General features: G+C 36.3%; 2 protein-coding genes across 6 annotated transcripts in view; both read left to right on the top strand.

Moving 5' to 3' along the window:
- The window catches only part of lgr6 (leucine-rich repeat containing G protein-coupled receptor 6), an 87433-nt gene extending 82285 nt beyond the window's left edge, over positions 1 to 5148 (top strand). For all 3 annotated transcript variants that reach the window (XM_083521110.1, XM_083521112.1, XM_083521111.1), the window contains 5 exons: positions 530 to 601; positions 1080 to 1205; positions 1482 to 1627; positions 2326 to 2406; positions 3831 to 5148. In XM_083521110.1, the coding sequence (XP_083377236.1) occupies positions 530 to 601; positions 1080 to 1205; positions 1482 to 1627; positions 2326 to 2406; positions 3831 to 4975 (1570 nt within the window). In that variant the 3' untranslated portion in view covers positions 4976 to 5148. The remainder of the gene's footprint in view (positions 1 to 529; positions 602 to 1079; positions 1206 to 1481; positions 1628 to 2325; positions 2407 to 3830) is intronic.
- Positions 5149 to 7078: 1930 nt separating this feature from the next.
- Positions 7079 to 27103, top strand: etv7 (ETS variant transcription factor 7). 3 transcript variants are annotated; one of them, XM_083521140.1, is made up of 10 exons: positions 7084 to 7463; positions 10996 to 11095; positions 12005 to 12169; positions 13052 to 13138; positions 20877 to 21011; positions 21901 to 22062; positions 23293 to 23435; positions 25498 to 25598; positions 26434 to 26648; positions 26746 to 27103. In XM_083521140.1, exons 1-9 carry the CDS (start codon positions 7428 to 7430, stop codon positions 26615 to 26617), a joined length of 1113 nt encoding a protein of 370 aa, XP_083377266.1. In that variant the 5' UTR covers positions 7084 to 7427; the 3' UTR covers positions 26618 to 26648; positions 26746 to 27103. The 3 variants fall into 3 exon arrangements, with proteins under 3 accessions (XP_083377268.1, XP_083377267.1, XP_083377266.1); XM_083521142.1 differs by lacking the exon at positions 20877 to 21011 and having other exon boundaries at positions 7079 to 7463; XM_083521141.1 differs by having other exon boundaries at positions 7083 to 7463; positions 26434 to 27103.
- Positions 27104 to 27391: the final 288 nt, after the last annotated feature.

Raw genomic sequence — 27391 nt, 5'->3', positions numbered from 1 at the left:
CAGTTTAATCTGTTAATGTAAATATCAAACAAATCTGTCCGTTTACCTTTTACCTTATAAATGTGTAACAACATGCAAGGGTTTACAAATTAATATAATTTAATTAGAGAATTATTCTATTATTGTATTTTTTGTTTTGTATTATAATGTAAAACATTTTAAAATCAGTTAACATCAGTTTAAACACTACAATAACTTTTCATACACAACAATAATTATTTATTGTGCAAATAAAATGAAATATATAAATGAATAAAAAAAATTTAAGAGTGCGCTTGTCGGAAATCTTTAGCGACCACTAGTGACAGGTCGCGTCCCCCGGGTTGAGAACCAGCGCGCTATAATAAATGTAATTTATTAGCAATTCAACTCTGACACCTAGTGGCTACAGGCAAATTGCATTTCTAAGAACTTAGACAGATAAAACAAAGGCATTAATTTGTCACAATGAAGAGAAATTTTATAAAAAAAAACAATTACAATTTTAAAATTATTAATATGAAACGTAATAATCTGTATTTATTTATAGTGATTTGAGTTGGAATCAGATTGCGATGATTCACCCAGACGCCTTCACTTCTCTGCACTCTCTGCTCAAACTGTGAGTGTATTCACACACAAATTTTCTGGTACAGTGTACGAATACACCCATTTGTTACAGTATGCTGAAATAAGTACAATCATATCTTTACAAAATTAAACATTAAATGCAAAACACACACACACACACACACACACACACACACACACACACACACACACACACACACACACTTACATTCACATCTGTTTTACTTATTGTGTTTATATATATATATATATATACTGTATATAAAAACACGATATAACAGAATTATAAAAAAATTCTTACTTGTGCATGTGTAGTTATCTCCACAGATTTAAAGGTAACTAATACATACTTTTATGAGCTGTCTGTCAAATTTATTCTATGTATTGTAAGTGTTTAATATCTCTCTAATATATAATCTCTAATAATATCTCTCTCTCTCTCTCTCTCTCTCTCTCTCTCTCTCTCTCTCTCTCTCTCTGTCTTTCTCTGTCTGTCTCTCTCTCTCCAGTGATCTTAGTGATAATCGTTTATCCAGAGTCCCCCTGACCGGCCTGAGCAGTCTTACTCACCTCAAACTGAGAGGAAACACACATCTGTCTCACTCCTTCAGAGAGGAAGAGCTACCAAACATCAGGTATCTCAGAGTCCCATATTCCTGCCTGGGAAGTGTCCCTTGGATTTGCAGTCACAATATTGATATGTTTAAGATCCTGTCTTAAACAGCATGTGGCCCTGTGTGTACCTGTTATTTAATACAAAATAACAATAAAAACAAATCAAGCTAAATATCAATGATACTCATTTGTTCACTCAGGAAGTAAATATGCTAACAAGTTAGGGAAGCCTTTTGCTACAATTTCAGCATTCTGAACATTTTTCAGTGTATAATGTGTATGTTTATTTTCCCAAGGGTAATTGAGATGCCCTATGCCTATCAGTGCTGCGTGTTTGGAGCGTGCAACGGCTACAGATCTGCCCCTCAGTGGGAGGAGTCAGCAGCCACAGAGGAGGAGGAGCTTCAGAAAAGAGCACTTGGCCTCCAAATTCACTCTGACTGTAAGGGCATCAGATTAGGCGTGTATTGTAATAATGTGTATTAAAATGCAATAATAATTATAACAATTATATACATTTGTAGTTATAATACGTTTTGTTGGGCAAGCACCACTAATATATTTTATCATGTTATTCATTCATTATTTATAATTTTCGATTAACAGCACACCCTTGTGGGTAAAAAAAAATACAAATGAAAAATCTGGCAAAAAACAAGTTCTGATTTTGAAGTAAAGAACACTTGATTTCTCTGGATTTTCTTCTTCACCTGATAAAAAAAAGTGCAGATTGATTGCATTTGTCTATTTTTATCCACGTGTCTGTTCACCTTTAATGAGAACGTTAAAAACAAGTCTATGCCGTACAGCAACCGCAGTAAAGTGTTTCTCGGTGCATTCCTGTGTCAGGCGTCTCATCTCGGCCGACATTAAAGCGGTGCTGTAATTACGCGGTGAAACGATTGACGAGAAAACATCTGAAAGCTCCATTCATCTCTGCGAAAGAGAAGGAAAACAAAGCGTGATTAGCCAGTGAGCTTTTTTGATCCGTGTTGGATTTACAGAACCATCAAGCTGTTGCTGTTTTTTTAAGGAGTTTGAAAGTGTTGAAATATTAAAAATGCAGATCAAAGGCATAATTTCTGATGAAAAGCAGCAGGAGATTAGGCATATTGTTCAACCGATTACTTTTTGTTGCAGATGATCCTGATCTGGAGGAATTCCATGCAGCCATTGAAGAGTCCAAACTCCAAACTAGTGTCCAGTGCACTCCAGTCCCAGGTCATTACCATATTAAATTCATGCACTATTTGCTGCAAAACGAAACAATTATTATTAAAAAAAAAAAAAAAATCATGCAATGCAAACCTACAACTGAAAAACAAAGAAACTAACTTGGATGTGTAGATCAATTGTAAATGAAGAGAAAAGAGGCTTTTACTTGTTACTTCTACATTGATGAACAGAGAAATTCTTTCATTGCAAATCTTGGAGGTCAAAGGCAGCCTCCTCATTGAACATTTACATTATTGGCATTTGGCAGATGCCCTTATCAAGAGCAACATACATTTATCTCTTTCATACAGAGATAAATGCATGTGTCAGTTTGACAGTCCAATCAGTAACCCAGAGCCTTAACCTTTGAGCCACTACCACCCCAATTACTGTATCCATACTGTGGTTATGGAGGTATATGAAGTAGATCGATTCTTACATAAAAAACACTTGGTTTTTGAAACAAGCAAGTTCAATATTTATGTAGCATGAACAAAAACTATTTTACCTTTCTGCTATGCCTCCATTCATTATACAAACAAATCAGTATTCTGTCAGTCATATAGCTTATTCTCCCTAAGTCCTGTGGACATAAAAAAAATCTTTTCAGAAGCAGGTGAGTCAATCAGTCAAGGAAGAAGAAACAAGCTCGAGGTGGAAAAATATCCTCTCATGTTCCTTTACAAAAACCTATAAAGGAAATGAAATGTAGAACCATGTGTGATGTGTGTGTGACAGATTATATTTCTGTTAAAAGTTTGATTTGTTTGATTAATAATGTTTTATATTGAATGATTCACATTTTAATAGATTTTGAAGTCCAGTATTAACTAATTCGACCGATAGTGGATTTTACAGACAGCTGGGTTGGATAGCACTATAGTTTTGAAAATGGATAATGAAAAAAAAACATAACACTCCATGTAAAATAGTACTGAACTTTATTAAAATAATAATAATAAAATACTTTTCATCCAAATTATAAAAAAAGGCACTTCAAACAGAACGTGGCAGTGATTAGCCTCTAGAGGCCGCTCTAGCACGGTATAATGACATTTAACAGACGCAACCTAGAAAAACGATTGTTTTTTTTTTTTGCAGATAGCCGTTCAACTAACGGAGTTCATTACATGGCAAAATAATCGGTCGATCTTTAATATTAATAATGATACTGTTATCTGTATCGATATAGATGCTATGACTCTTAAAAGTCCTTGGTATCAGATAAAAGAAAGAGTAATTTTGGCTATCTTTACATTACAGATCAGCGCTTATCTCTCTATGTCGCCCCCTAGTGAAATAAAAGACTAGCTTATTCACTGTTCGGCATTATAAAGACATTTTTGCAGCTCATGCTTCCACATCATTATTTGTAATTCTCGTGTTCCAATGCATAACCTAGCTGCCGCATTACTCTCCCTGTCCTGCAGGTCCGTTTAAGCCATGTGACGCACTGTTTGACAGCTGGCTGGTTCGCTTGGGGATGTGGATCGTTTCTCTCGTCTCTCTGTTGGCCAACCTGCTTCTTGTGCTGTCAGTCTTCGCCTCGCCCAGCTACCTCTCGCCCGTAAAGTTCATCATCGGCTCCATTGGTGCTGCAAACCTGCTCACAGGGCTCTGCGTGTGCGTCCTGGCCCTGATCGACGCTCTGACCTTTGGCGAGTTCGCTTCGTACGGTGCGCGCTGGGAAACTGGGGTCGGTTGCCGAGCAACAGGGTTCATCTCTGTGGCAGCGTCGGAATCGTCTATACTGTTCCTGGTGCTTGCGGCGGTTCAGTGCAGCGTTTCAGTGTCGTTTGGAAAGTCGCCATCTCACGCCAGCGTCCGGTGCGCAGCTGCGGGATGCATCACGCTTTCGCTGGTCTCCGCAAGTTTGCCGCTGCTGGGCGTTGGGAAGTTTGGAACTACCCCGCTCTGTATCCCTTCGCCTCTCCCAGATGCCCCACCCACCACACTGGGCTTTATGGTAGCTCTAATTATGATGAACTCCCTCTGTTTCCTGCTCATCACCAGCACATATATTAAGCTCTACTGGGATCTGATGAAGGGGAACTTTGATAGCGTGTGGGACTGCGCCATGATCAAGCACGTCGCCTGGCTCATTTTCACCAACTGCCTGCTTTATTGCCCCGTCGCCTTCCTCACGTTTGCCTCCCTGCTCTCTCTTGTCCCAGTCAGCGAGGACGTGATCAAATCCGTCCTGCTGCTTCTCCTCCCACTGCCGGCATGCGTCAACCCACTGCTATACCTCCTCTTCAACCCGCATTTCCGCGAGGACGCGAAGCTCCTGCTGAACCGAGCTCGCCTGGTGCAGGACCGCGTTCTCGACTCCTTCGTCTCCGTAGAGATGGAGAAGAGCTCGTGCGACTCCACCCAAGCACTAGTGCCTTTTTGCTCCGAGGCAGACGCGATGCTCGAGGGCTCGGTGCCACTCGTGCCATGCCAGCTACAGATGACGAATAAAGAAAATGACGCAAAGGAGGAGATCGCGTGGAGCAAACGGATGGACAATCAGAGAGGAAGCGCTCTCATTTCTGGAGTGTATCAGTCTTCACATCCCATGTGCCTTTCGTAAATCTGGGGCGGACATTTTTCCCACATCAGAACCCTTCCGAATAGGAGAGACATTTTTTAGCCTTTTTTTATATTATTGCTTCATAACGAAGTAAACAAATATAGACTCAAACTGTTGGACCCAACAACATTATAACGATATGAGAGGTGTAATAAATTCCTACCATGACATAATGATTTGGTCAAAAATGAAATGCTCACAACGTCCATCCAAATGTCAGGCCAAATGTAATCGATCAACTGAACCCTGTTTGCTGTCTGGTGTTGCCTAAGCTGGCAGCTATCAATTTTTATTAATTCTTATCTGCATAAGACTCCCAGCTTCAGTGAAACATTGCATAGGACTCTAACGATCGCAACATCACAGTCACAAAATGACATAATTTTTTCCTCTTTAGGTGTAGTACACAGACTCCGATCGGACGCTGTGCGCATTTCACTTTTGCCTGTACTGTTCTTTTAATATTACAGTGTGAAAATGGGTGCTTTGGTTGTTTCCAGTTCATTCGGGCTGTTCTCAATAAAACACTTCCTAATAATGATGATTAAAAATTGTGGTTCATTAAACTTGCTATTAAAAATAAATGAACAGAACTGGAATATTAAAGTTTATATAAAGTTTCATCAGTCTGGCGGTTGACTTGGACATGCATTCAGTGGATTTTGTTGTTTGAAATGTGTGTAAATATAATCAGAGAAACAGCCGTGGATTAGACTGTACTACAGCGCGGGGGTTCTGCTTTTCACAGCTGTAAAGTAGCTAGCTATTGTGTATAAAATATACATATAACTACCTCTGAACTAGCATGCTCATTTCCTTATCATGATTATTTTTTTACCCAGAGTGTGTTTTGTTTCTAGTACTTTTCTTCACACACACACACACACACACACACACACACACACACACACACACACACACATATATATATATATATATATATAAATGTACATTAAAAATAAAGAATTTTATATCGACATTTGAAGCCCTTTAGTTCGTGATTCAGACATGCTATTTTGGATGTACATATTTTTCTTTCATATTTCTGTATACATGATGAAAAAATGATTTAATAAAGTTTATTAGTTTCATACATGTCCTGATTTGGGTGCAATCTCTTCTAAACTTTTGTTCGGTTTAGCTTAGTGGTTATTAATGTATATTAACATGTATTTTATGAGTATTTGTTGAATAGATGCTAGCAAATTTCCACATGCTACTCCAGCTTTTTCCTGCAAATGAACAAATAAACAAACAGCTATCAGGGGGGAAAGTACCAAAGAGGTGTGGATTTATAATCATATCGCCATCCTTATCTTCATCTTCATCATAATCGTTGCAGATGTTGGGATCAGTAGCTTAGTACTCAGTATCAGTTAGTTTATACATGTCTTGAATTGGGTGAAATCTGTTCTAATACTGTTTGCTACAAACTTTCTAACCATGATACATTTTACTTTTATTTGTAATTTTTTTTTTCCCTGGAGTTTATAAATATATTCGAGTCAAGTTTTCTTTTTTCTTTCTACACGAATTAAATCTTTACAATTGAAAATACTACCACTAGATGGGAGCAAAGGGCTTTCAGGGGGCCAAGCACCAAAGGGGTCTAGTTTATTATTATTATTATTATTATTATTATTATTATTATTATTATTATTATTATTATTATTATTATTATATTGGTGGTATTGGTAGTTTCATTAGTATCAGTTTCATACATGTCCTGAATCAGGTGAAATCTGCTGCAATGCTACACATTTACAATACACATACAGCCGAAACTTTCCTTTTTCAGTTTTCAGAAAAGTCCTAAATTTCTAAATATATTTGAGTCAGTTTTCCTTCCTGATCAAATCAAATCTGAACATATGAGATTTAAAAATAATAAAAAAACACCACTAGATGGGAGCAAAGAGCTTTCAGCAGGCCAATCACCAGAGTTGTAACTTTTATTATTATTATTATTATTATTATTATTATTATTATTATTATTATTATTATTATTATAATCATCAACATAATCAACATCATCATCCTCATCTTGTCTCTTGGTGGTGTTATCATTTAAAAGATAAATAGAAATTAATAGAAATTAATTTAAGTCTAATTTTATCTCTTGATCTCTCTTTAGTTTTTTTCCAGCACTCAGGAAGATACGCAGCAGTGATTCTGACGTTTTAGGGAGTTTTCGGCATTTCTGGTCGCGTTGTTTCTCCAAATCCCACATGCAGATCCTCTTTCACTTTCATTTCCCGGAAGGTTTCTACACTACAACAGCCTGGACTGTCTTTCAGCACCGACAGCATTCTGGGAAAACATTGCATTTCATTTATCTCGGGATAGACAGGTAGATAAACAGATAGATAGACAGATATTAGCTTTTAAAAGCTCTTGGCACATCTTTAACCTTTCATGAAAATAATGTAATGTGCAGTTTGGAGATAAGAAAATGACCAACAGCTCCACAGCGCCTAAACTCATCACGGTAAGAATGCGCTCTCTCTCTCTCTCTCTCTCTCTCTCTCTCTCTCTCTCTCTCTCTCTCTCTCTTACACACACACACACACACACACACACACACACACACACACACACACACACACACACTCCAAAGATTAATGATTTGAATACTCACACACAAGCCTTTACACCATTTTACAGTCATGCACACACACACACACACACACACACACACACACACACACACACACACACACACACACACACACACACACACACACACATATTTAAATACTCACACACAAAGCTATACACCATTACACACTCACTCACACACACACACACACACACACACACACACACACACACACACACACACACACACACACACACACACACACACACACATAATTATTATAATTGTTATTCATTTGTTTATTTTTACACACTAAGTATTTGTTGAGTACTCATACACAGAGCTACAGTATACACACCTGTTATATCTTTTCACACACTAAAAATGAACTCTTTCAGTAACACAAAGTGATACACAGCATTATATAAGAATGTACAGGAAATCCAGTCTCCATTATACACACCCCGAGGATCCTATTGTGAAGCTGTGTGTGGCTTTTAATTATGCAAGTGGCCAAACCTTTTTTTTTTAACTATTCAAATGTGTTACAGAATTATACCTTTTATAAAACATCAGAAAAATCAAACTGAAAAGAAAAAACCTGCAGCACATAACGCACTTCATTATACAATTTACTTTCACTTTTGTCCTAACCCATACTTTCACTTTACAGCTGAAAAACAGGCAGTTAATCAAAGTAGTTACAGGAAACCTGGTCTCGTTTCTTCACAACAAAATCATACATGTCTTTATATACACTATATAGACAAAATATTAGGACACCTGTCTTTTCCAGCCATATGAGGTTCATTTCTAAACTTTTACCACAAAGCTTGAGGCAAACAATTGTAAAGGACATCTTTGTTTGTGATTGAATTATATTTACCCTTCACTTGAACTAGGAGACCAAAAACAGTTGTAACCCTGTGCACAAAGCCAAATTGGGCGTGCAAAATTATTCAGCCCCTTTACTTTCAGTGCAGCAAACTCTCTCCAGAAGTTCAGTGAGGATCTCTGAATGATCCAATGTTGACCTAAATGACTAATGATGATAAATAGAATCCACGTGTGTAATCAAGTCTCTGTATAAATGCACCTGCACTGTGATAGTGTCAGAGGTCCGTTTAAAGCGCAGAGAGCATCATGAAGAACAAGGAACACACCAGGCAGGTCCGAGATACTGTTGTGAAGAAGTTTAAAGCCAGATTTGGATACAAAAAGATTTCCCAAGCTTTAAACATCCCAAGGAGCACTGTGCAAGCGATAATATTGAAATGGAAGGAGTATCAGACCACTGCAAATCTACCAAGACCTGGCTGTCCCTCTAAACTTTCAGCTCATACAAGGAGAAGACTGATCAGAGATGCAGCCAAGAGGCCCATGATCACTCTGGATGAACTGCAGAGATCTACAGCTGAGGTGGGAGACTCTGTCCATAGGACAACAATCAGTCGTATACTGCACAAATCTGGCCTTTATGGAAGAGTGGCAAGAAGAAAGCCATTTCTTAAAGATATCCATAAAAAGTGTCATTTGAAGTTTGCCACAAGCCACCTGGGAGACACACCAAACATGTGGAAGAAGGTGAGATGAAACCAAAATCGAACTTTTTGGCAACAATGCAAAACGTTATGTTTGGCGTAAAAGCAAAACAGCTCATCACCCTGAACACACCATATCCACTGTCAAACATGGTGGTGGCAGCATCATGGTTTGGGCCTGCTTTTCTTCAGCAGGGACAGGGAAGATGGTTAACATTGATGGGAAGATGGATGGAGCCAAATACAGGACCATTCTGGAAGAAAACCTGATGGAGTCTGCAAAAGACCTGAGACTGGGACGGAGATTTGTCTTCCAACAAGACAATGATCCAAAACATAAAGCAAAATCTACAATGGAATGGTTCACAAATAAACATATCCAGGTGTTAGAATGGCCAAGTCAAAGTCCAGACCTGAATCCAATCAAGAATCTGTGGAAAGAACTGAAAACTGCTGTTCACAAATGCTCTCCATCCAACCTCACTGAGCTCGAGCTGTTTTGCAAGGAGGAATGGGCAAAAATTTCAGTCTTTCGATGTGCAAAACTGATAGAGACATACCCCAAGCGACTTACAGCTGTAATCGCAGCAAAAGGTGGCGCTAGAAAGTATTAACTTAAGGGGGCTGAATAATTTTGCACGCCCAATTTTTCAGTTTTTTATTTGTTAAAAAAGTTTGAAATATACAATAAATTTTGTTCCACTTCATGATTGTGTCCCACTTGTTGTAAAACTGTAAAAAATTTCAGTTTTATATCTTTATGTTTGAAGCCTGAAATGTGGCAAAAGGTCGCAAAGTTCAAGGGGGGCGAATACATTCGCAAGGCACTGTACATATACATACAGGGTACGACATGCAGTAAAATGCTTTTTTACGACAGTGCGGCATGAGGGAATAGGATGGGGAAAAAAAAATAAGCCAAGAAAAAGAATGCAAAAGTATAAAACTATATAAAATATGTAAAGATATATATGAGGAAAAAAAGGTGTGTATATACAAGGTATGCTTATGGCGTGAAATATGCTTTAAATGGGTTGAAGTAGAAGATCTTTAGTGGCCCAGCTTTAGAGCTCTGACCTTATTGGACATATTCGGGGTCAATTGTAATGCTGACTGCACCCCAGGTCACTTTACTAACATCAGACTTTACTAACACCCTTGTGGCTGAACGCGTCTCCACAAATCTCCAAAAGCACACTCCAAATCTGAAGTGAAACATCTTCCCAGAAAAGTGAAGGTTATCATAAGAGCAAATGGGGACTAAATGTTTGATGAGATGTTCAAAAAACACATAGAATCTTGACAGGGTGTCCACAAACTTTTGTACCTACAGTATAGTCTGTATTTTTTGTATCTATCAGACATACACACAGTTATATATGGAGCTATAAAATATATTTTAGAATAGGTTTTATTGACAAGTTTGCTTATTTATACAAAGTACAGTCAGGGTGACAAAAGCAGAATTTACATATCTTATACACAGATATGGACGGGAGTAGTGCCTAGAGATAGAGAAAGTGTATGCAATGTAATAAATAATAAAATGAAAAGAATATGCATATAATGCAAAGCTTGACATATTGCACCTGAGCGCGTTCTTTTGTATATACAGGCAAATATATGGACAAATGTGGACACCTGGCAATAACATTTGTATGGGCTTTTTGAACATCCAATTGCACATGTAATCTGTATTTAAATAAATAAAATAGAATAAATCAGATCCGAGCTAGCCAATTAGACAGGTTCCATCTTTTAAAAAAAATGATAATAATTAATACAAAATAAAACAAATGTAAATAATCCAAACTACATGAACATGAAATTAGTTTTGTTATATATTATAAGTTTAAAAAGATATTTTGTGAATTTTTTAGGATACAGGTGAGGGTGAAACTCAACTTCACACCACAAATCCCTCGACTTCAATGTTTCTTGACACACCAGATGAACTCTGCAAACTTCCTGGAAGACTACGTACGTCCTGCATTTGCACGTATCATTAAACTCAGATTCAAATGAGTTATTCCCTGTTTAAAAGCTGAAATATCTCATGTATTCTGGATTTGCAGGGAGATGATTCCTGTGTACTATCCCGAACTTTATATGAAATATGAAATTCATGAATTCAATGGTTTATGTTTATCTAATTTATCTATTTATTGATGGAATATAAATAAAGTTTTATGTCGTTTTATGTTGTATCTGTATTTGCAATATATAAATGAATAAATCAGCCATTTCTAAAACTGCTAATTCTATAAATAATGATTAAATGTTCTAGAAAAAATAATGTAATTAGAAATGGCAGATTGTGTCAGCTAATATGCATCAAACTTTTTTTTATATTATTATAACATTTATACAAAGAAAAAAATGTTTTATATAAAATGTTATATATATGTGTGTATGTGTGTATATATATATATATATATATATATATATATATACACACACACACACACACACACACACACACACACACACACACACACACACACACACACACACAAAATACTACAGAAGTAAAACCTGCATTAAAGAAGCTGCATTATAACCGAAAAATGCTAATTTGTTTAAAAAAAAAAAAAAGCATTTTTTAAACAGTTAAATAATTGCTCATCGGGTAATTTTTTATGATTTTTAGATGAATCAGTTCAGCAGAAAATCAGTGAAATGCTATGGAATAATACCGTACCAGGACACAAAGGTACAATTTTATCGCTAGGGGTACATAAATATTATTTTAGAAGTACAAACAAGAAGGTACAAACCTGTTCCAATGCTCAGAGGTACATCGCGGTACCCTGCTAGGGTACAGCTGGAGCAACATAGCATTTGTACTCTTTTAGGTACATTCCTGTACTTTGATTTTTCTCTGTGTAGGTATTAATCCATCCCTGTGGGATAAGGACGATGTGAATTTGTGGCTGCGGTGGGCTCAGAGGGAATACGCCCTGCGCCGATCTGATCACGAAAAGTTTGAGATGAACGGCAAAGCGCTGTGTCTCCTCACCAAAGAGGATTTCCGTCTGCGCTGTCCCAGTTCAGGTGAAAAATTAATGTTCTAACACTAATAATGAGCTAATTGCCTGCTACACTACAATAGTGAGCATATATTCACAATATCTGGACACCTACTACATAATACCTGCACAGCTACTTCAATCAGCCAATCATGTTTTAGCAGCACAAGGTGTAATACAAAGCAGATACAGGTCAAGAGCTTCAGTTAATTACACATCAAACACCAGAATGAGAAGCAAATGCAAACCTCTGGGATTTTCACCCATAACAGTGAATAGCGGTAACAAAAACTCCTCAGAGTGGTAGTTCTGCCGGTTTAAGCAGGTCAGCTGACTTGTTCGAGCTGACAGGAAAGATGTGCTAACTCATAAGCAATCAGGGTGGCAAGCATAGAAGAGAAACCTCCAAACACCAAAAACTGTAACCTTGAAATGATTACATCTGCAGGAGATCTTATCAGGGTTTCAGACAATTAACAGTAATCTGATGCTACACAGTAGACACACTCACCCAAACTGGTCAGACGATTGGGAGGGGAAAAAGGTCAAGTTTCAATATTTACCTGAGTGAGCAGGTGCTTATTAGACATTCCTACTAATGTGTTTGGTAAATGTATGTTTCAGTTAAAGAAATTAATTTAAATAAACACATTTTAATTTAATTTAAACTGGGCAAATCAAAAATACTTGATGTAGGCATGTGAAATCTACAGTATGTTTCCCAATCCCAGGGTTTTTTATAGCCTGGAAACAGAATAATTTCCTCATGCAGCACGTGCAAAAAAAAAAAAAGCTCTACCAAGTCTTTTAGATTTAGAAATTATATATTTTAAATCTTGTAGGCTATACATTTTCATTTAAAAGCATGGGGATTCCAACATGCTCTGGTTATAATTCTGACTTTCAGGTGACGTCCTGTATGAACTCCTACAGCATGTGAAGCAGCAGAGACGCTCTCACACCCCTGCAACCCCCATCGCTCTCGGAACTACAGGTGAGAATACACACTTCCTGTCTGGACAAAGGTTTATGGGGTTGATATTTGCTATTTGTAGTCTGTAGCAAGAAGACAGAGGATTATAGCAATAAACTATAGGTTTATTGTTGCAAGTTCAAACAAGGTTGTGGGAAACAAGATGGTTAAGCTGTGAAGAATGGACGGGGCCACCAGACCTGGTGAGAACAGCTATGATATCGTTGTGAGCTGCAAACCATGTTCTTGAGTAAAAGTAGAGATTCAGTATGATACAATACAATTGTTTCCTTTAAACTTTTACTTGAGTAAAAGTAAAAAAGTTCCTTCAATTATACTTATTTCTTCAAATATACTTAAGTATCCAAAGTATTATGATTTATTATGGCTATAATGTTCCTAATATAATTTTTGTCAGAGGAATCTTTGCTGAATCAACTCAGTTTATGCGAAAAGATTTACTCTTAATAGAATGCTATTAATGAGTCAAACACTGATTGATATCTATTACAATTGAGCCCATGAGCCCAAAACCTTCTTTTCAACTACTTCAGAATAATTGCACAAATTAAGCCACGGGGGTAAAGACAGGAGTTTCTCCCAATAATTATTACTCTTCAAATGTTCTGTTTGCTGTTGAACTGATGCTGAACTATATGATGGTGCTGAGTAGATACCACAAAGCACCAATAAAAATGAGTTTAAAACAGAACGTGCGCTCTACCCTTAATGGTGGCACGCTTGACCAGTTAAATTTTTATACACTCATAAATAAAAAAGGAACAACTGATTTCTCAAAATGTAGTAAAAGTAAGAAGTATAGATCAGATACTTGACTTTAAAATGTGGTGAAGTTAAAGTAAAATTCTCCTCAAGTGGTAATGAAAGTAAATTAATGAATTAAAGTAAAGAACAGATATGCCAAAAAAGCTTCTTACAGTAACGATTAACGTACAATTTACTTCAACACCACTATTTTATATTAAATTCATTCATTTTGAATCAGTGCAAAACTCAAACAAAAATGTTTTCATTTGCTTAAACCAAATGAATTAGCACCATATAATTGGAGAATGGGTTGTTCTGTCTACGCAGTGCCTTAAAACATCAACAAATGCTTCAGCTAACATAAGATTATTAAATATTATGACTGGTCCAGACACAAGTCAAAATAAAATCCATTTCTGTTTCTCAACCTTTACCCTGATACTTTATTTCATGCTTTTAGCTCTTTTGTAAGCAATAACTTTTATGGAGTTTTGTGGGCGTTACAAAGTTTGTGCAAATCTGACTATATGGCTGGGCGATTTTCTTTCAAATTTCCGTATTTAGACGATTATAATTTATTTTCAATTAGACGAATCGCGATTTTCCATCAAAATGTTGACGCACGCATCCAATCAGATACATTGTCATCGACCAATGGCAGAATGATGGCGCGTCTAATTAACCGCTTACATATGAGAGCATTCTATGAGGGGTAGTAATGTAGAAATAGCGTCTAACATCATGCTCTTCACATCAGAATTACCTTGTGCCAAAGAAAGATAGTAACGTTTCCTCTGTGGTTTGGAAAGACGTTGAACAAACCTTTGTCGAATGCAAAACATGCCGAAAGTCAGTTGCAACCAGTAGTGGCAGGACCACTAATATATTGCAGCATTTGCGACAGACACCAAGCAGAGATCGTGTTTACATTGGTTAAAATGGGTATTTTCTAGCTATGTGTTCAGAAATATTTAATCTTTAATTCAAATTGCACAATATCTGCTTTCATATTTAATTCAAATCTTCTGCAAAGATATTTAACTAGAGAATTTGTTTTTACATTTATTTACACCATGTTGACCACTTTATTTATAGCATACCCACTAAAAATACAACGTTCCTTAACCAGATGGTTTTTCAAATTATTATTCAAGAGAATGTTACTTCAGTCATGTTGTTATAGTTATGTTTTAAGTAGTTACACATAAAAAAAAAAAAGAAATCGAAATTGTGACTCGTCAACATTTTTTTTTTTTAATTAGCAATTTATTTGTGGGGCAAATGAGCTATTGTGGTGTTGGAACAAGTTTAGGTCTCTTTCAAAGACAATAAAATTGTGTTCCTTCAAATGTGTGGTGCAGTAATGTTAATGAAAGTCTGCAGGTTTTAGTGTTACACAATAGATTTATTTTTTTAAATGTTTATTTTTAGGTGAATGTGCATGTTTAGTCAGTGTGAGTAATATTCCTGAAATGAAGTATTTCTGTAATCGATTTGAGACAAGATGATTACAGAAAAAATATCAGATGCTGAAATCCAGGGCAGTGAGTCATGACTACATCAAGAATCCAGTTACACAAATGAAAACAAATTTTACTCACTGGTGTTACAGAAAGAGCTAAAATCTTCATGGTGAAGAAAATGGCATCAAGTATTTAAAATACACTCCAATTTAAGTGGTAGTAATAAGATACATTATATTACCAAAGGTTTGCGGACACCTGACCTTTCCTGCAACATGTGGTTCTTCTTCAAACTGTTACCACAAAACCGAAGACACACAATTGTATAGGATGTCTTTGGATGCGGTGTATACATCTTTGAGATAAATGGGAATGCTGACTGCACTGCAGGCCTCCACACCTCACCTACATCAGCACCTGTCTTTATTAACACACTCGAGACTGATGAACACAAATGTCGACATCTTCCCAGAAGAGTGGAGAAAATTATAGGAGCAAACTGGGACTGAATGTGATGCTCAAAAAGCACATACCGTACTTATGCCCAGGTGTCTGCAAACGTTTGGCAATATAGTATATAATTATATAATAATATAACGGTTAAAAAGACATAAAATAACTAAACCTACACATTTGCCTAAATCTCTAGACATTTGCGATGATTTAAAGTAATATATAGTAGTATAGCAGTAGTAGTATTTATATATTTAGACAGCTATGTATCAAAAGATTTCGGGACGAAAATGTTTCCACACGGACGGTTTTAAATGCCAGATGTGTGCATCCTGGCGGTTTTTGGTGCTTGATTTAAGACTTGGTGCATCAGTTAAACAAAAGTTTTATGGTCGAAAAATGGTCGAACAGAAATGTGTGCTGCATTAATCGTGTGTTAAAAAATCAGTGCTGTTAAAATGCAAAATACAGGAAAGGAGCTACCTCTGCTGCAGAAGATGAGTTTTTTAAAATTAGCAGTCTCAGAAATGGCTGATTTACATCATTTCTTCTCTGAGTTTAAGTGGCAGACATATTTCAACATCCACTATTCAGAGGAGACTGCATCATGGTCGAATTGTAGCAAAGAAATGATTACATCGGAAGAACAACAAGCAAAAAGCTTTTGCCAAGAAACACTGGACTTTGGACTGATGAGTCCAAATTTCAATTATTTGTGTTCTGACCACCATGTCTTGGGTAGACATACATTACAAAGGGTGAACTGACAGTCCCTGAATGTGTGGTTCTCACAGTGAAGCATTGAGGAGGAGATGTGATGGTGTGGCAGTGCTTTGCTGGACACTGTTGCTAATAGAGTAAAAATTGAGGGCACTCTTAACCAGTATGGCTACCACAGCATTTTGCAGCGACATGCAATTTGCACATAGCGGTAGGATAAATTGTTTTCCTACAGTACAACACAGTTCCCAAACACACATTTAGGAGTGCTGCATCAGAAGACCTGGTGTCCACAATTACAATTCTAGGATGAGTTGGATTGAAGAGTGAAGCACAGGCACTTGGAACTCCACAAGATTGTTGGGAAACCATTCCAGGTGACTATCTCTTTAAAGAATGTAAAATATAAAATATATTCTCTGTTATTTATTACATTCTTGTCTACTACTTAATTCCATACATGTTCTTTCAAAGTTTTGGCTGTCCTCAGTATTAATGTAGGATGTTGAAAATGATCAAAAGAAAGAAAGACCACTGAAGGAGAAGGTGTGTCCAAACTTTTGACTTGTACTATAAACTTTACAGAGAAACACTACTGATTTAAGAGATTTTTTTTCCCTCGAGAATTTGCTCTTATGCAAATATAATGCACTTTGGGGTTAGCAGCACTGCACTTGCAGATCATGCCACATCAAATCCCAGCACTATGCATCAGTTAAGCATAGCATATGGATGTGAACATTTTACCTTTGATTCCTAATCCTTTGCCACAAGACAGTTCTTGTTCTAAGTAATTTAAGAAATTCGATGTATTAAATAAAAAAGAAGAAACAGGAAAGCAATATGATCAATGGTGGCCATTGCACTTTCATCTAGTTTTAAAATGTGTAATTTTCTTACACTTTTGGGTTTTACATTAAAGATAGTGTGCTGTTCTAGCAAAGCAATTAACTATAGAGTATATTTTTCCACCTCGAAGCTGATCAGCATTTTCACACAAAGTAGTTTGTTCTTCATAACCTCTTAGTTTTAACTGCAGTTAAATCTGCAGGTAATTGGTGATATTTATGAAAACCACATCTGCATTTGCTCCTAAGATGCTTCCTTTCATTCGGATGGCAACATATTTGCATATTCTCTTGACACAAAGCTTCACTATCAGAGCCTGCTACTGTTTGTTTTGGTTTGCTATGTTTTTTTTTGTTGTTTTTTTATTTTTTATTTCCTGGTTGTACCAATGCCAGAATAGAGATGAAAACCTGCACCAACCTGCAGCACTCGTTCTACAGAAAAAGGAAATCAAATTCTCTGCCTCTTCCTTCTGTGCAAGTCAACAAAAAACTGTAACCTGATTAAATGGCGGCATTCATTTCCCTGTGCATGTTTCAATACAGGTAGAGTCAGATAGCTTCAGTTAAAAGAAGGTGTGGTTTCCACAGATAAACAAACATAGGTTTGTGCTGAAATATATATATATATATATATATATATATATATATATATATATATATATATATATATATATATATATACAGTGAGGAAAATAAGTATTTGAACACCCTGCTATTTTGCAAGTTCTCCCATTTAGAAATCATGGAGGGGTCTGAAATTGTCATCGTAGGTGCATGTCCACTGTGAGAGACATAATCTAAAAAAAAAACATCCAGAAATCACAATGTATGATTTTTAAACTATTTATTTGTATTATACAGCTGCAAATAAGTATTTGAACATCTGTCTATCAGCTAGAATTCTGACCCTCAAAGACCTGTTAGTCTGCCTTTAAAATGTCCACCTCCACTACATTTATTATCCTAAATTAGCTGCACCTGTTTGAGGTCGTTAGCTACATAAAGACACCTGTCCACCCCATACAATCAGTAAGAATCCAACTACTAACATGGCCAAGACCAAAGAGCTGTCCAAAGACACTAGAGACCAAATTATACACCTCCACAAGGCTGGAAAGGGCTACGGGGAAAATGCCAAGCAGCTTGGTGAAAAAAGGTCCACTGTTGGAGCAATTATTAAAAAATGGAAGAAGCTAAACATGACTGTCAATCTCCCTCGGACTGGGGCTCCATGCAAGATCTCACCTCGTGGGGTCTCAATGATCCTAAGGAAGGTGAGAAATCAGCCCAGAACTACACGGGAGGAGCTGGTCAATGACCTGAAAAGAGCTGGGACCACCGTTTCCAAGGTTACTGTTGGTAATACACTAAGACGTCATGGTTTGAAATCATGCATGGCACGGAAGGTTCCCCTGCTTAAACCAGCACATGTCCAGGCACGTCTTAAGTTTGCTAATGACTATTTGGATGATCCAGAGGAGTCATGGGAGAAAGTCATGTGGTCAGATGAGACCAAAATAGAACTTTTGGGTCATAATTCCACTAAACGTGTTTGGAGGAAGAAGTATGATGAGTACCATCCCAAGAACACCATCCCTACTGTGAAGCATGGGGGTGGTAGCATCATGCTTTGGGGGTGTTTTTCTGCACATGGGACAGGGCGACTGCACTGTATTAAGGAGAGGATGACCGGGGCCATGTATTGCGAGATTTTGGGGAACAACCTCCTTCCCTCAGTTAGAGCATTGAAGATGGGTCGAGGCTGGGTCTTCCAACATGACAATGCACACAGCCAGGATAACCAAGGAGTGGCTCGGTAAGAAGCATATCAAGGTTCTGCCGTGGCCTAGCCAGTCTCCAGACCTAAACCCAATAGAGAATCTTTGGAGGGAGCTCAAACTCTGTTTTTCTCAGCGACAGGCCGGAAACCTGACTGATCTAGAGAAGATCTGTGTGGAGGAGTGGGCCAAAATCCCTCCTGCAGTGTGTGCAAACCTGGTAAAAAACTACAGGAAACGTGTAATTGCAAACAAAGGCTCCTGTACCAAATATTAACATTGACTTTCTCAGGTGTTCAAATACTTATTTGCAGCTGTATCATACAAATAAATAGTTAAAAAATCATACATTGTGATTTCTGGATTTTTTTTTTTAGATTATGTCTCTCACAGTGGACATGCACCTAAGATGATAATTTAAGACCCCTCCATGATTTCTAAGTGGGAGAACTTGCAAAATAGCAGGGTGTTCAAATACTTATTTTCCTCACTGTATATATATATATATATATATATATATATATATATATATATATATATATACATATATATATATATATATATACATATATATACATATATATATATATATATATATATATATATATATATATATATATATATATACACATACATGTATATATATACATGTATATATATATATATATATATATATATATATATATATATATATATATATATATATATATATACATGTATATATATACATGTATGTGTATATATATATATATATATATATATATATATATATAACTTATATTATTATTTCAAGGGAGGAAATTTGAGAAAGAAATAAAGAAAGAAAGAAAGAAAGAAAGAAAGAAAGAAAGAAAGAAAGAAAGAAAGAAAGAAAGAAAGAAAGAAAGTGAATTCAAAGCATTCATTCATTCATTCATTTTCTCCCGCTTATCCGTAATTCGGGTCGCGGGGGCAGCAGTCTAAGCAGGCCCCCGCCTTCAACTGCTGCCCAATCCTCACAGCACCGTCCCTTACGGTCCCTCCTGCAGGTGGTGAGCCCACGGGAAGGCGGCCCCACGTCACTCCGACGTCACGGATCTTGATATTTCCCTCGTGAGGGTAAATTCAAAGCAAATAAACAAAAATATATTGCACAGGTTATGTATACTATTCTAGTAATAACTACAAATAGCTACAAAACATAATACCATTTTTAAGTATTTTGTCAAACACATTACAGATGCAAAACAAAATGTAAGGATGCATTATAATTGAATAAATAAAATGAATAATATATAAACATATGTATCAGTGTATACAAACAATGTATCAGTGTAAGGTAATTTAACTATGGTACACTAAATGTATCAAAAATAAAATTAATATTTATATAAATATTCATTTATATAAATAAATATTAATATATAAAAATGTAAATTTTTATATTTATGTTTTAATAAAAAAAAAAAAAAACAGTTGCTTATACTTCAATACTTTAAACCCTGGGACAGATCTGTCCCGCTGTGACCCATACTTTATATCTTATTCATGCTTTAGCATACATCAGTGTTTCTCTCCTACTCATTAATCCCTAATGTCAACATGATGAACAATGTTTCTGCTTTCAGTCAGTAACATGGTCTAGGACTGAAGAAGGGGATTGAGTTTGTTAATCACTCAGACTTTTAGACCTTTGTGGTTGTGGCTGTGACAGCTACTGATTTTCTCTCTTGCTTCTTAATTGCAGGTCTATGCAGCTCCACTAACAAACCTGTGCCTGTTTGTTCAGTGAATCCACACTCTCGAACCCAAAACCCACCTGGCCAAGAAATAGCACAAAACTCTCAAATGCAGCCATCAAAACTTCCACAAACACACACAGGTCAGAATGCAAAATATTACATACATTTACACATCTACAATTGTGCAAAAATAATTTACAAACAACTAAAGGATTAAGAAATTAGGTACAAAATATAATCAATATACAAAAATAAAAGTTTGTGGACACCTGACCATAAGATTTGTATGTGCTTTTTGAATGGTAGCTCATTGGTTAAGGTTAACCCTCAGTGCTCTAGGGGTGTTGCATCATGGCTGACCCTGCAGTCTGACCCCAGGGTCTGAACAAGCTGGAATATGTGAAGAAAATAAATTCACTCTGCTGTAGAGCACATGTGACAAATAAAGCATTTCCACTAGATTTTGAAGTGTACAGGTAAAGATGTTTGTTCGTTCAGCTAAAAGGGTATAAGTAATGTCAGGTACTGATGTAGGTGAGGTGAGGAGGCCTGGGATGCAGTCAGCGTTCCAATTCATCCCAATAGGGTTGAGGTAAGAGCTCTATAGTGGGCCACTCAAGATCTTTCACTCCAAACCATGTAAAGCATATCTTCATGGAGTTTGCTTTGTGCACATGGAAATGATCATGCTAGAACAAGTTTTGGTCTCCTAGTACAAATGAAGGAAAAAATTAAATGCTACCAAATCCAGACATCCTATACGAACTATATGGTAACAGTATGTAAAAGAACAATATACTGTATGGGTGTCAAAGGTGTCCCAATACTTTTGTCCATGTAGTGCATGTCTAATATTCCAGTCTTTTGTCCCTATGAATATGCGGTATATAAGGTTTTCAGCTTAATCATGTCAGCTTAAGGTTAAAATGTTTTACACAGAAGTGCTCCAGTAAAATGTTCAACGAAGTGGCGATTATGCACAGTAAGTAAAAAATAATTAACACAAAACATTTTTTTTTTCTTTTTTAGAGACTCAATATGTTTCTAAAGAAGGCAAATCAAAGCTGTCTCCAGTCCAGGCTGCTCAACCTCACGTCTTCTGCAGTACAGAGGAACCACTCAACCTTTCCTACAGAACTGAATCATTCAGGATCAAAACGCCGGCCGTTGAAGCCAACGGAAAAATCGCAGGTAGCCGACTTAAAACACTTTCATCCAGCACTCCTCCAGCACCCTGGCCCTGTTTATCCAATGCCTAGGAGTTCAAACAAACAAAAAATGTTCTAGATGTTGCTTAGCGCATGACGGTCAAACTGAATCAACCAATCACAATCTGACTCAGTCATCATATGGCATAAATTTTACTTATCAGTCTTGACATACTGCATACCAAAAAGGTTTATAATCCACAACGAGGAGCTAGACGCTAACCTTAATAACCTTAGCATATCTAATCTCCAATTAGTGGCAAATAGTAGGTAAAAGGGTTTTGCTAATCAGCTTGGTCATGCTAGCTATAATTGCTAAGTGCATGACAGATAAACTGAATCAACCACTAATAATTTAACTCCGTCACCATCATATGACATCAGCACTAACCTTAAATATTTCTGCTCAGCATTACTGCATCGGAAAATACAAGTTAGTAAAGCTAGACGCTTACTTTAGCATATCTAATTTCAAATTAGTAGCAAACAGTAGGTAAAAGCATTTTATTAATCTGCTTGGTCATGCTAGGTAAACTAGTACACTAGGTAATTAAATTCCCACTTCCAAAAATTAACTATGTTTTACATTATTACTGTAATAAAGCTGATGGCTATGTTTATTAAGGTTATTCATGCTAAGCAGTGCATCTGAAAAGCATTAATGTCATTCTGAATTACAGAAATATACCATTTAACCTGTACAAATGACCCTAAACATGAACGATACAATCTAATTGCATATATTTAGAATATCTTATCTCCAAATAGTAGCCACTAGTAGGTAAAAAGGTTTTGCTAACAAGCTTGGACATGCTAGCTAATACACTGTGTAATTCAATCCCAGGGCCAATAAACTATCTACCTACTGTATTGTTATTACTGTAATAAAGATGATACACTAGTGTTTGGTAAACCACATAGCCAGTGGCTATGTTTATTAAAAGCATTTGTTTCATTCTAAATAAGAAAAATAAAAAAAAACATTTAACCCATTACAATGACCCTAAACATGAACTATAAAATCCACCCAAATCACCCAGTCGTGTTGTCTGGAACTAAAGGTCACGTACAAAAGCCTATATTTTGTGGTAGAGAAGACATGGAACATGACAAGAAACACACATCTTCTGCTTTAACATCATGTCAAATCTACTATTACTCAGCCAGAGTTGCATTATAAATATTACTGTTTCTTCATTCTCTACCTCACCAGATTGCAGATTATTATGGGATTACGTGTACCAGCTGCTGCTGGACACAAGATATGAAGCCTACATTAGGTGGGAGGATCGGGACTCCATGATCTTCAGAGTGGTGGACCCGAACGGACTCGCTCGCCTCTGGGGGAACCATAAGGTGAGTGGCACAAGCTACCGAAAAAACTTTGTAGCTTTAAATAAAGAATGGTTTTACATCGTTTGAGCTTGGTTTAGTGACTGTGCAGTGTTTTGAATGGTGTAGTTGTGTCTGTATGAGTTTCCTCTGTTTCGATCTATTATGAAAAATTAGAAATTGTGCCCCTGGGTGAAAGTGTGCATGGTGACAGACCATTCAGGCTGTGTTTCTGTCTGACACCCATTGAGGAAAGTGGTTGATAAAAAGGTTTTAAGTTACTTATTTGAAGGTCAGGGCTTCAAGCCCCAGCATCACCAAGCTGCCACTGGTGGGTTAAAGCCTTTAACCTTAACCTGGCGCAATCATGGTTGTCCTTGCACTCTGACCCCAGCTACCTAACAAGCTGTGGATATGTGACAAGTAAAAAATATAGACACTGACGATGAATGTGTTTTTTCATAAGATGTATTTGTAATTAAACAGCCTATTTACTTGAATGGAAGAACACATAGTATATGATTAAAGAGATCCACTTAGGAAAGAAGTGAAACTGTGAATTCACCTTTCCAAAATTGTTGAATCTGCTGGTTTCGGAAGTTTAGGCCAGTAAATAAAGAAGTAGGCTGATGCGATGTCTTTGTAGAGTAATTAATATGGAGGATCTGTTTATTTGTATACACACACATTTCTACATTTTAAATCTTTTAAATGATATGAAACTGCCATGCTAGGGTCACATTAGATTCATTGTACATATGGATTAGCATATGAACATTTAAGAAGAATTCTAAACGATTAAACAGTGATTTATGAATTTTAATAAATGTAATAAATGTTCCCTCTCTCATTATTCCCAAGAACTAAAAGTAAAAAAAAATAGCACTGATCCCAGAATAAAAAATCAACACATTAAAAACAAAACCAACTTAATTTTAATACTTTCTATTTCTGAATCCATATAATCCAACATGAAAAAGTTCATTTAAACTATCATTTAAACTATCATTATCATTTAAACCTATTTTAATAAAACAAACAATTATTACATTTCTGTATACTGTACTTTTACCAGCTTACTACAATATGCATGTATTACTGGCATAAACACACCATAATAATACATAATATTCTTATAACACAAACCAAAACACAAATATTGTTAGTATAGCACATACTGACCCTGTATGTAAATGAGACAAGTAAATAACAAACAAAAACAGCTGGCTATATGTGACAAGGCCACTGCATTAACTACAACCCTCAGTTATGGTAGACACTCAATGAATGCTGGGAAAAAAACTGCCTCAACCTTATCAATTGCCTTCCTATTCAAAGCACCCCCTAGTGGAGACTTTTCCCTGAAAAACACTGTTTAAAGAAGCAGCCAATCATATACTTTAGGTCTATGTTCTGGGTTTGGATAAGAGTTGGCTAATCAAATTCCAATTTTTAATTGTCAATTACAAACCATATCATCTTCTTCTTCTTCTTCTTCTTCTTCCTTTTCTTTAGGCTACTCCCATTAGGGGTTGCCACAGCGGATCATCTGTCTCTATACCACCCTGTCCTCTACATCTGCCTCTTTCAAACCAATTTCCTCATGTCTTCCCTCACCACATCCATAAACCTCCTCCTTTGCCTTGCTCTTTTCTTCCTTACTGGCAGCTCCATTCGCAGCATTCTCCTAACGATATACCCCATGTCCCTCCTCTGCACATGTCCAAACCATAATTACAAACCATATCATACAATCATATTTTGAAACAAGGCCTATCAAGGACCAATACAGAGTTTGTATTTTAATTACATTTTTAATGTATTTCTTTTCTTATTATTATTGTGAATCCGTACTTAAAGAGAATATTTATTAATTTGGTGGAACTCTTTAATTTTAGGAAAAATAATACGTAAAAATAATGAGATTGATTAACATAAGCGGCTGGCTATTTTGTTTGATTTAAAAAATAATTGACAGATCTCAGATGTATGTTCCCACACACAGTAGTGTAACATTGCCTTACTAGATATAATTAAACTCTCTACTTTTTCATCTTCAAGATCTTTGATTTTTATTGTATTTCAGAACCGGGCCAATATGACGTATGAGAAGATGTCTAGAGCGCTGCGCCATTACTATAAACTCAACATCATCAAAAAGGAGTCAGGGCAGAGGCTCCTATTCAGGTGGGTAAAAACATTTATGACAGGTTTCTTAAAAGAAAATGCTGTATGTACACTACATTAAAGATTTGCACACTGGACAATGATATTATGTGCTTTTTTGAACATCTCATTTCACATTTTGTCCCCATTTGCTGTTATAATATCCTCCACTGTTCTGGTTAGATGTTCCAATAGTTTTTGTAGGGTTCTTGTGAAGACTTGTGCTCATTCAGGTACTAACAAGGGTGTTAGTAAAGTCAGGTGATGTAAACTAAGGGGGCCAATTTAGCTATTTATATATATATATATATATATATATATATATATATATATATATATATATATATATATATATATATATATATATATATATATATATAAATAATACCAAATTCATCCCAAAAGTGTTCAATGGGGTTAAAGGTCAGAGTAGTATAGCAGGCCACTTAAAATCTTGAACCCATGTAAAAGTAGATCTTCAAGGAGCTGTAGGGATTGTATGGAAAATGTTATCCTAATGACTCCAGACAGCCTATACAATTGTGTACCACCAACTTTTGTGCTAACAGTTTGGTGAAGAAACACATGGCTGGAAATGTCAGGTGCTAATATTTTTGTCCTTAGTCTTCTTCAGGTTGACAAGTCTGAATGTTGACTATCTGAAATATTCAGTTATTAGGATTCTGCATTATTTTTCAGACTGAAATTGAAGCACATTTTAAATATCTAACATTTAATTCAGATTTTCTTTGATCTTTCTGTTAAAGCACAACATTAAAGCAGATAAACAGAAAAAATTGTAAAAAGAAAATTCTAAAACTCATTCATATTTCTATTCCTCTCATCTGCTTTGTAGATTTCTAAAAACTCCAGACCAGATTATTCAGAGCAGGTCTGACCGCCCTGAGCTTCCTGAGTCCCCCGATAGCCCTGCCTCTCCCGCTTACAAAGAGGGAACTCTGGAAGTGTCGCCCTCCTCGACCCCAGAACCTTCCAGTCCGGAAGCTCTTCGCATACTCAGCGTGTCCCCACTGCCTTGAGCATTAAACTACCTCAATCTTCATCACAAAAGTAGCTCCAACCTCACTTTTTAAAATTTCTTAATGATTATGAATGTCTTTATGGTGAGCATACTGAACTAATCAATACATTTCTGCATTTATTTTAGCCTGAGAGACCTGAGCTTCACATACCTGCCATAGAAAATATACACCTATAAATATCAGTCTTCATCAATTGCTACAACTCCATCATCTCAACTCATATCATAAACATAATCTTTTTTTTATTCACCATATATATGCATCTTCTTAGTAAAATACAACTTCTGCATTAAAATTTTTTGGTTCTGGTTACATTTAAATTCTGTTTTCTTTGTCTTTGTAATTAATGTAATTATTATCAATTCTTATAAGGAATTCTTATTAACATTAAAGATAAAGAAATGTTTGAAATAAATTATTTTTTAATGTACAGTAAAAAAAATAAAAAAAAGATTTAATGAATAAAAAAAATGAATTTTAAAATACATGGATTGATGTCTGATTTCGAGGGGGAAAAAAACTTACTGTATGTAAGAGATTATAGCAGTCAGAGACATTATAGAGTGACTTCCAAAAGAATGGAAAATTAAAGTAGGAGGAGAGTAGTCTGAATTGGGTTCTGGAAATCAGCTCCAGCTCACACATTGAACTCTGTTGCCAGCCATGAGCATTTCCAAGCCAGTGATGTCATATCCATCAGCAGTTCTACTTTCCACAACTGACTGACTGACTTCTCTTATGAAGACACACCACTCAAGCCCAGGGTTTCTG

This window comes from Silurus aristotelis (genome assembly GCF_946808225.1).
Source record: "Silurus aristotelis genome assembly, chromosome: 19".
NCBI lineage: Eukaryota > Metazoa > Chordata > Actinopteri > Siluriformes > Siluridae > Silurus > Silurus aristotelis.
This window is presented reverse-complemented; position numbering and strand designations above follow the sequence as displayed.

Bases quoted from the DNA above. Each gene is read 5' to 3' on its own strand.
- etv7 (XM_083521141.1), top strand. From the start codon at position 7,428: ATGACCAACAGCTCCACAGCGCCTAAACTCATCACG. The intron at 21,012-21,900 runs GTCAGAATGCAA...TTTCTTTTTTAG, and splicing joins ACTTCCACAAACACACACAG to AGACTCAATATGTTTCTAAA. The intron at 22,063-23,292 runs GTAGCCGACTTA...CTACCTCACCAG, and splicing joins AGCCAACGGAAAAATCGCAG to ATTGCAGATTATTATGGGAT.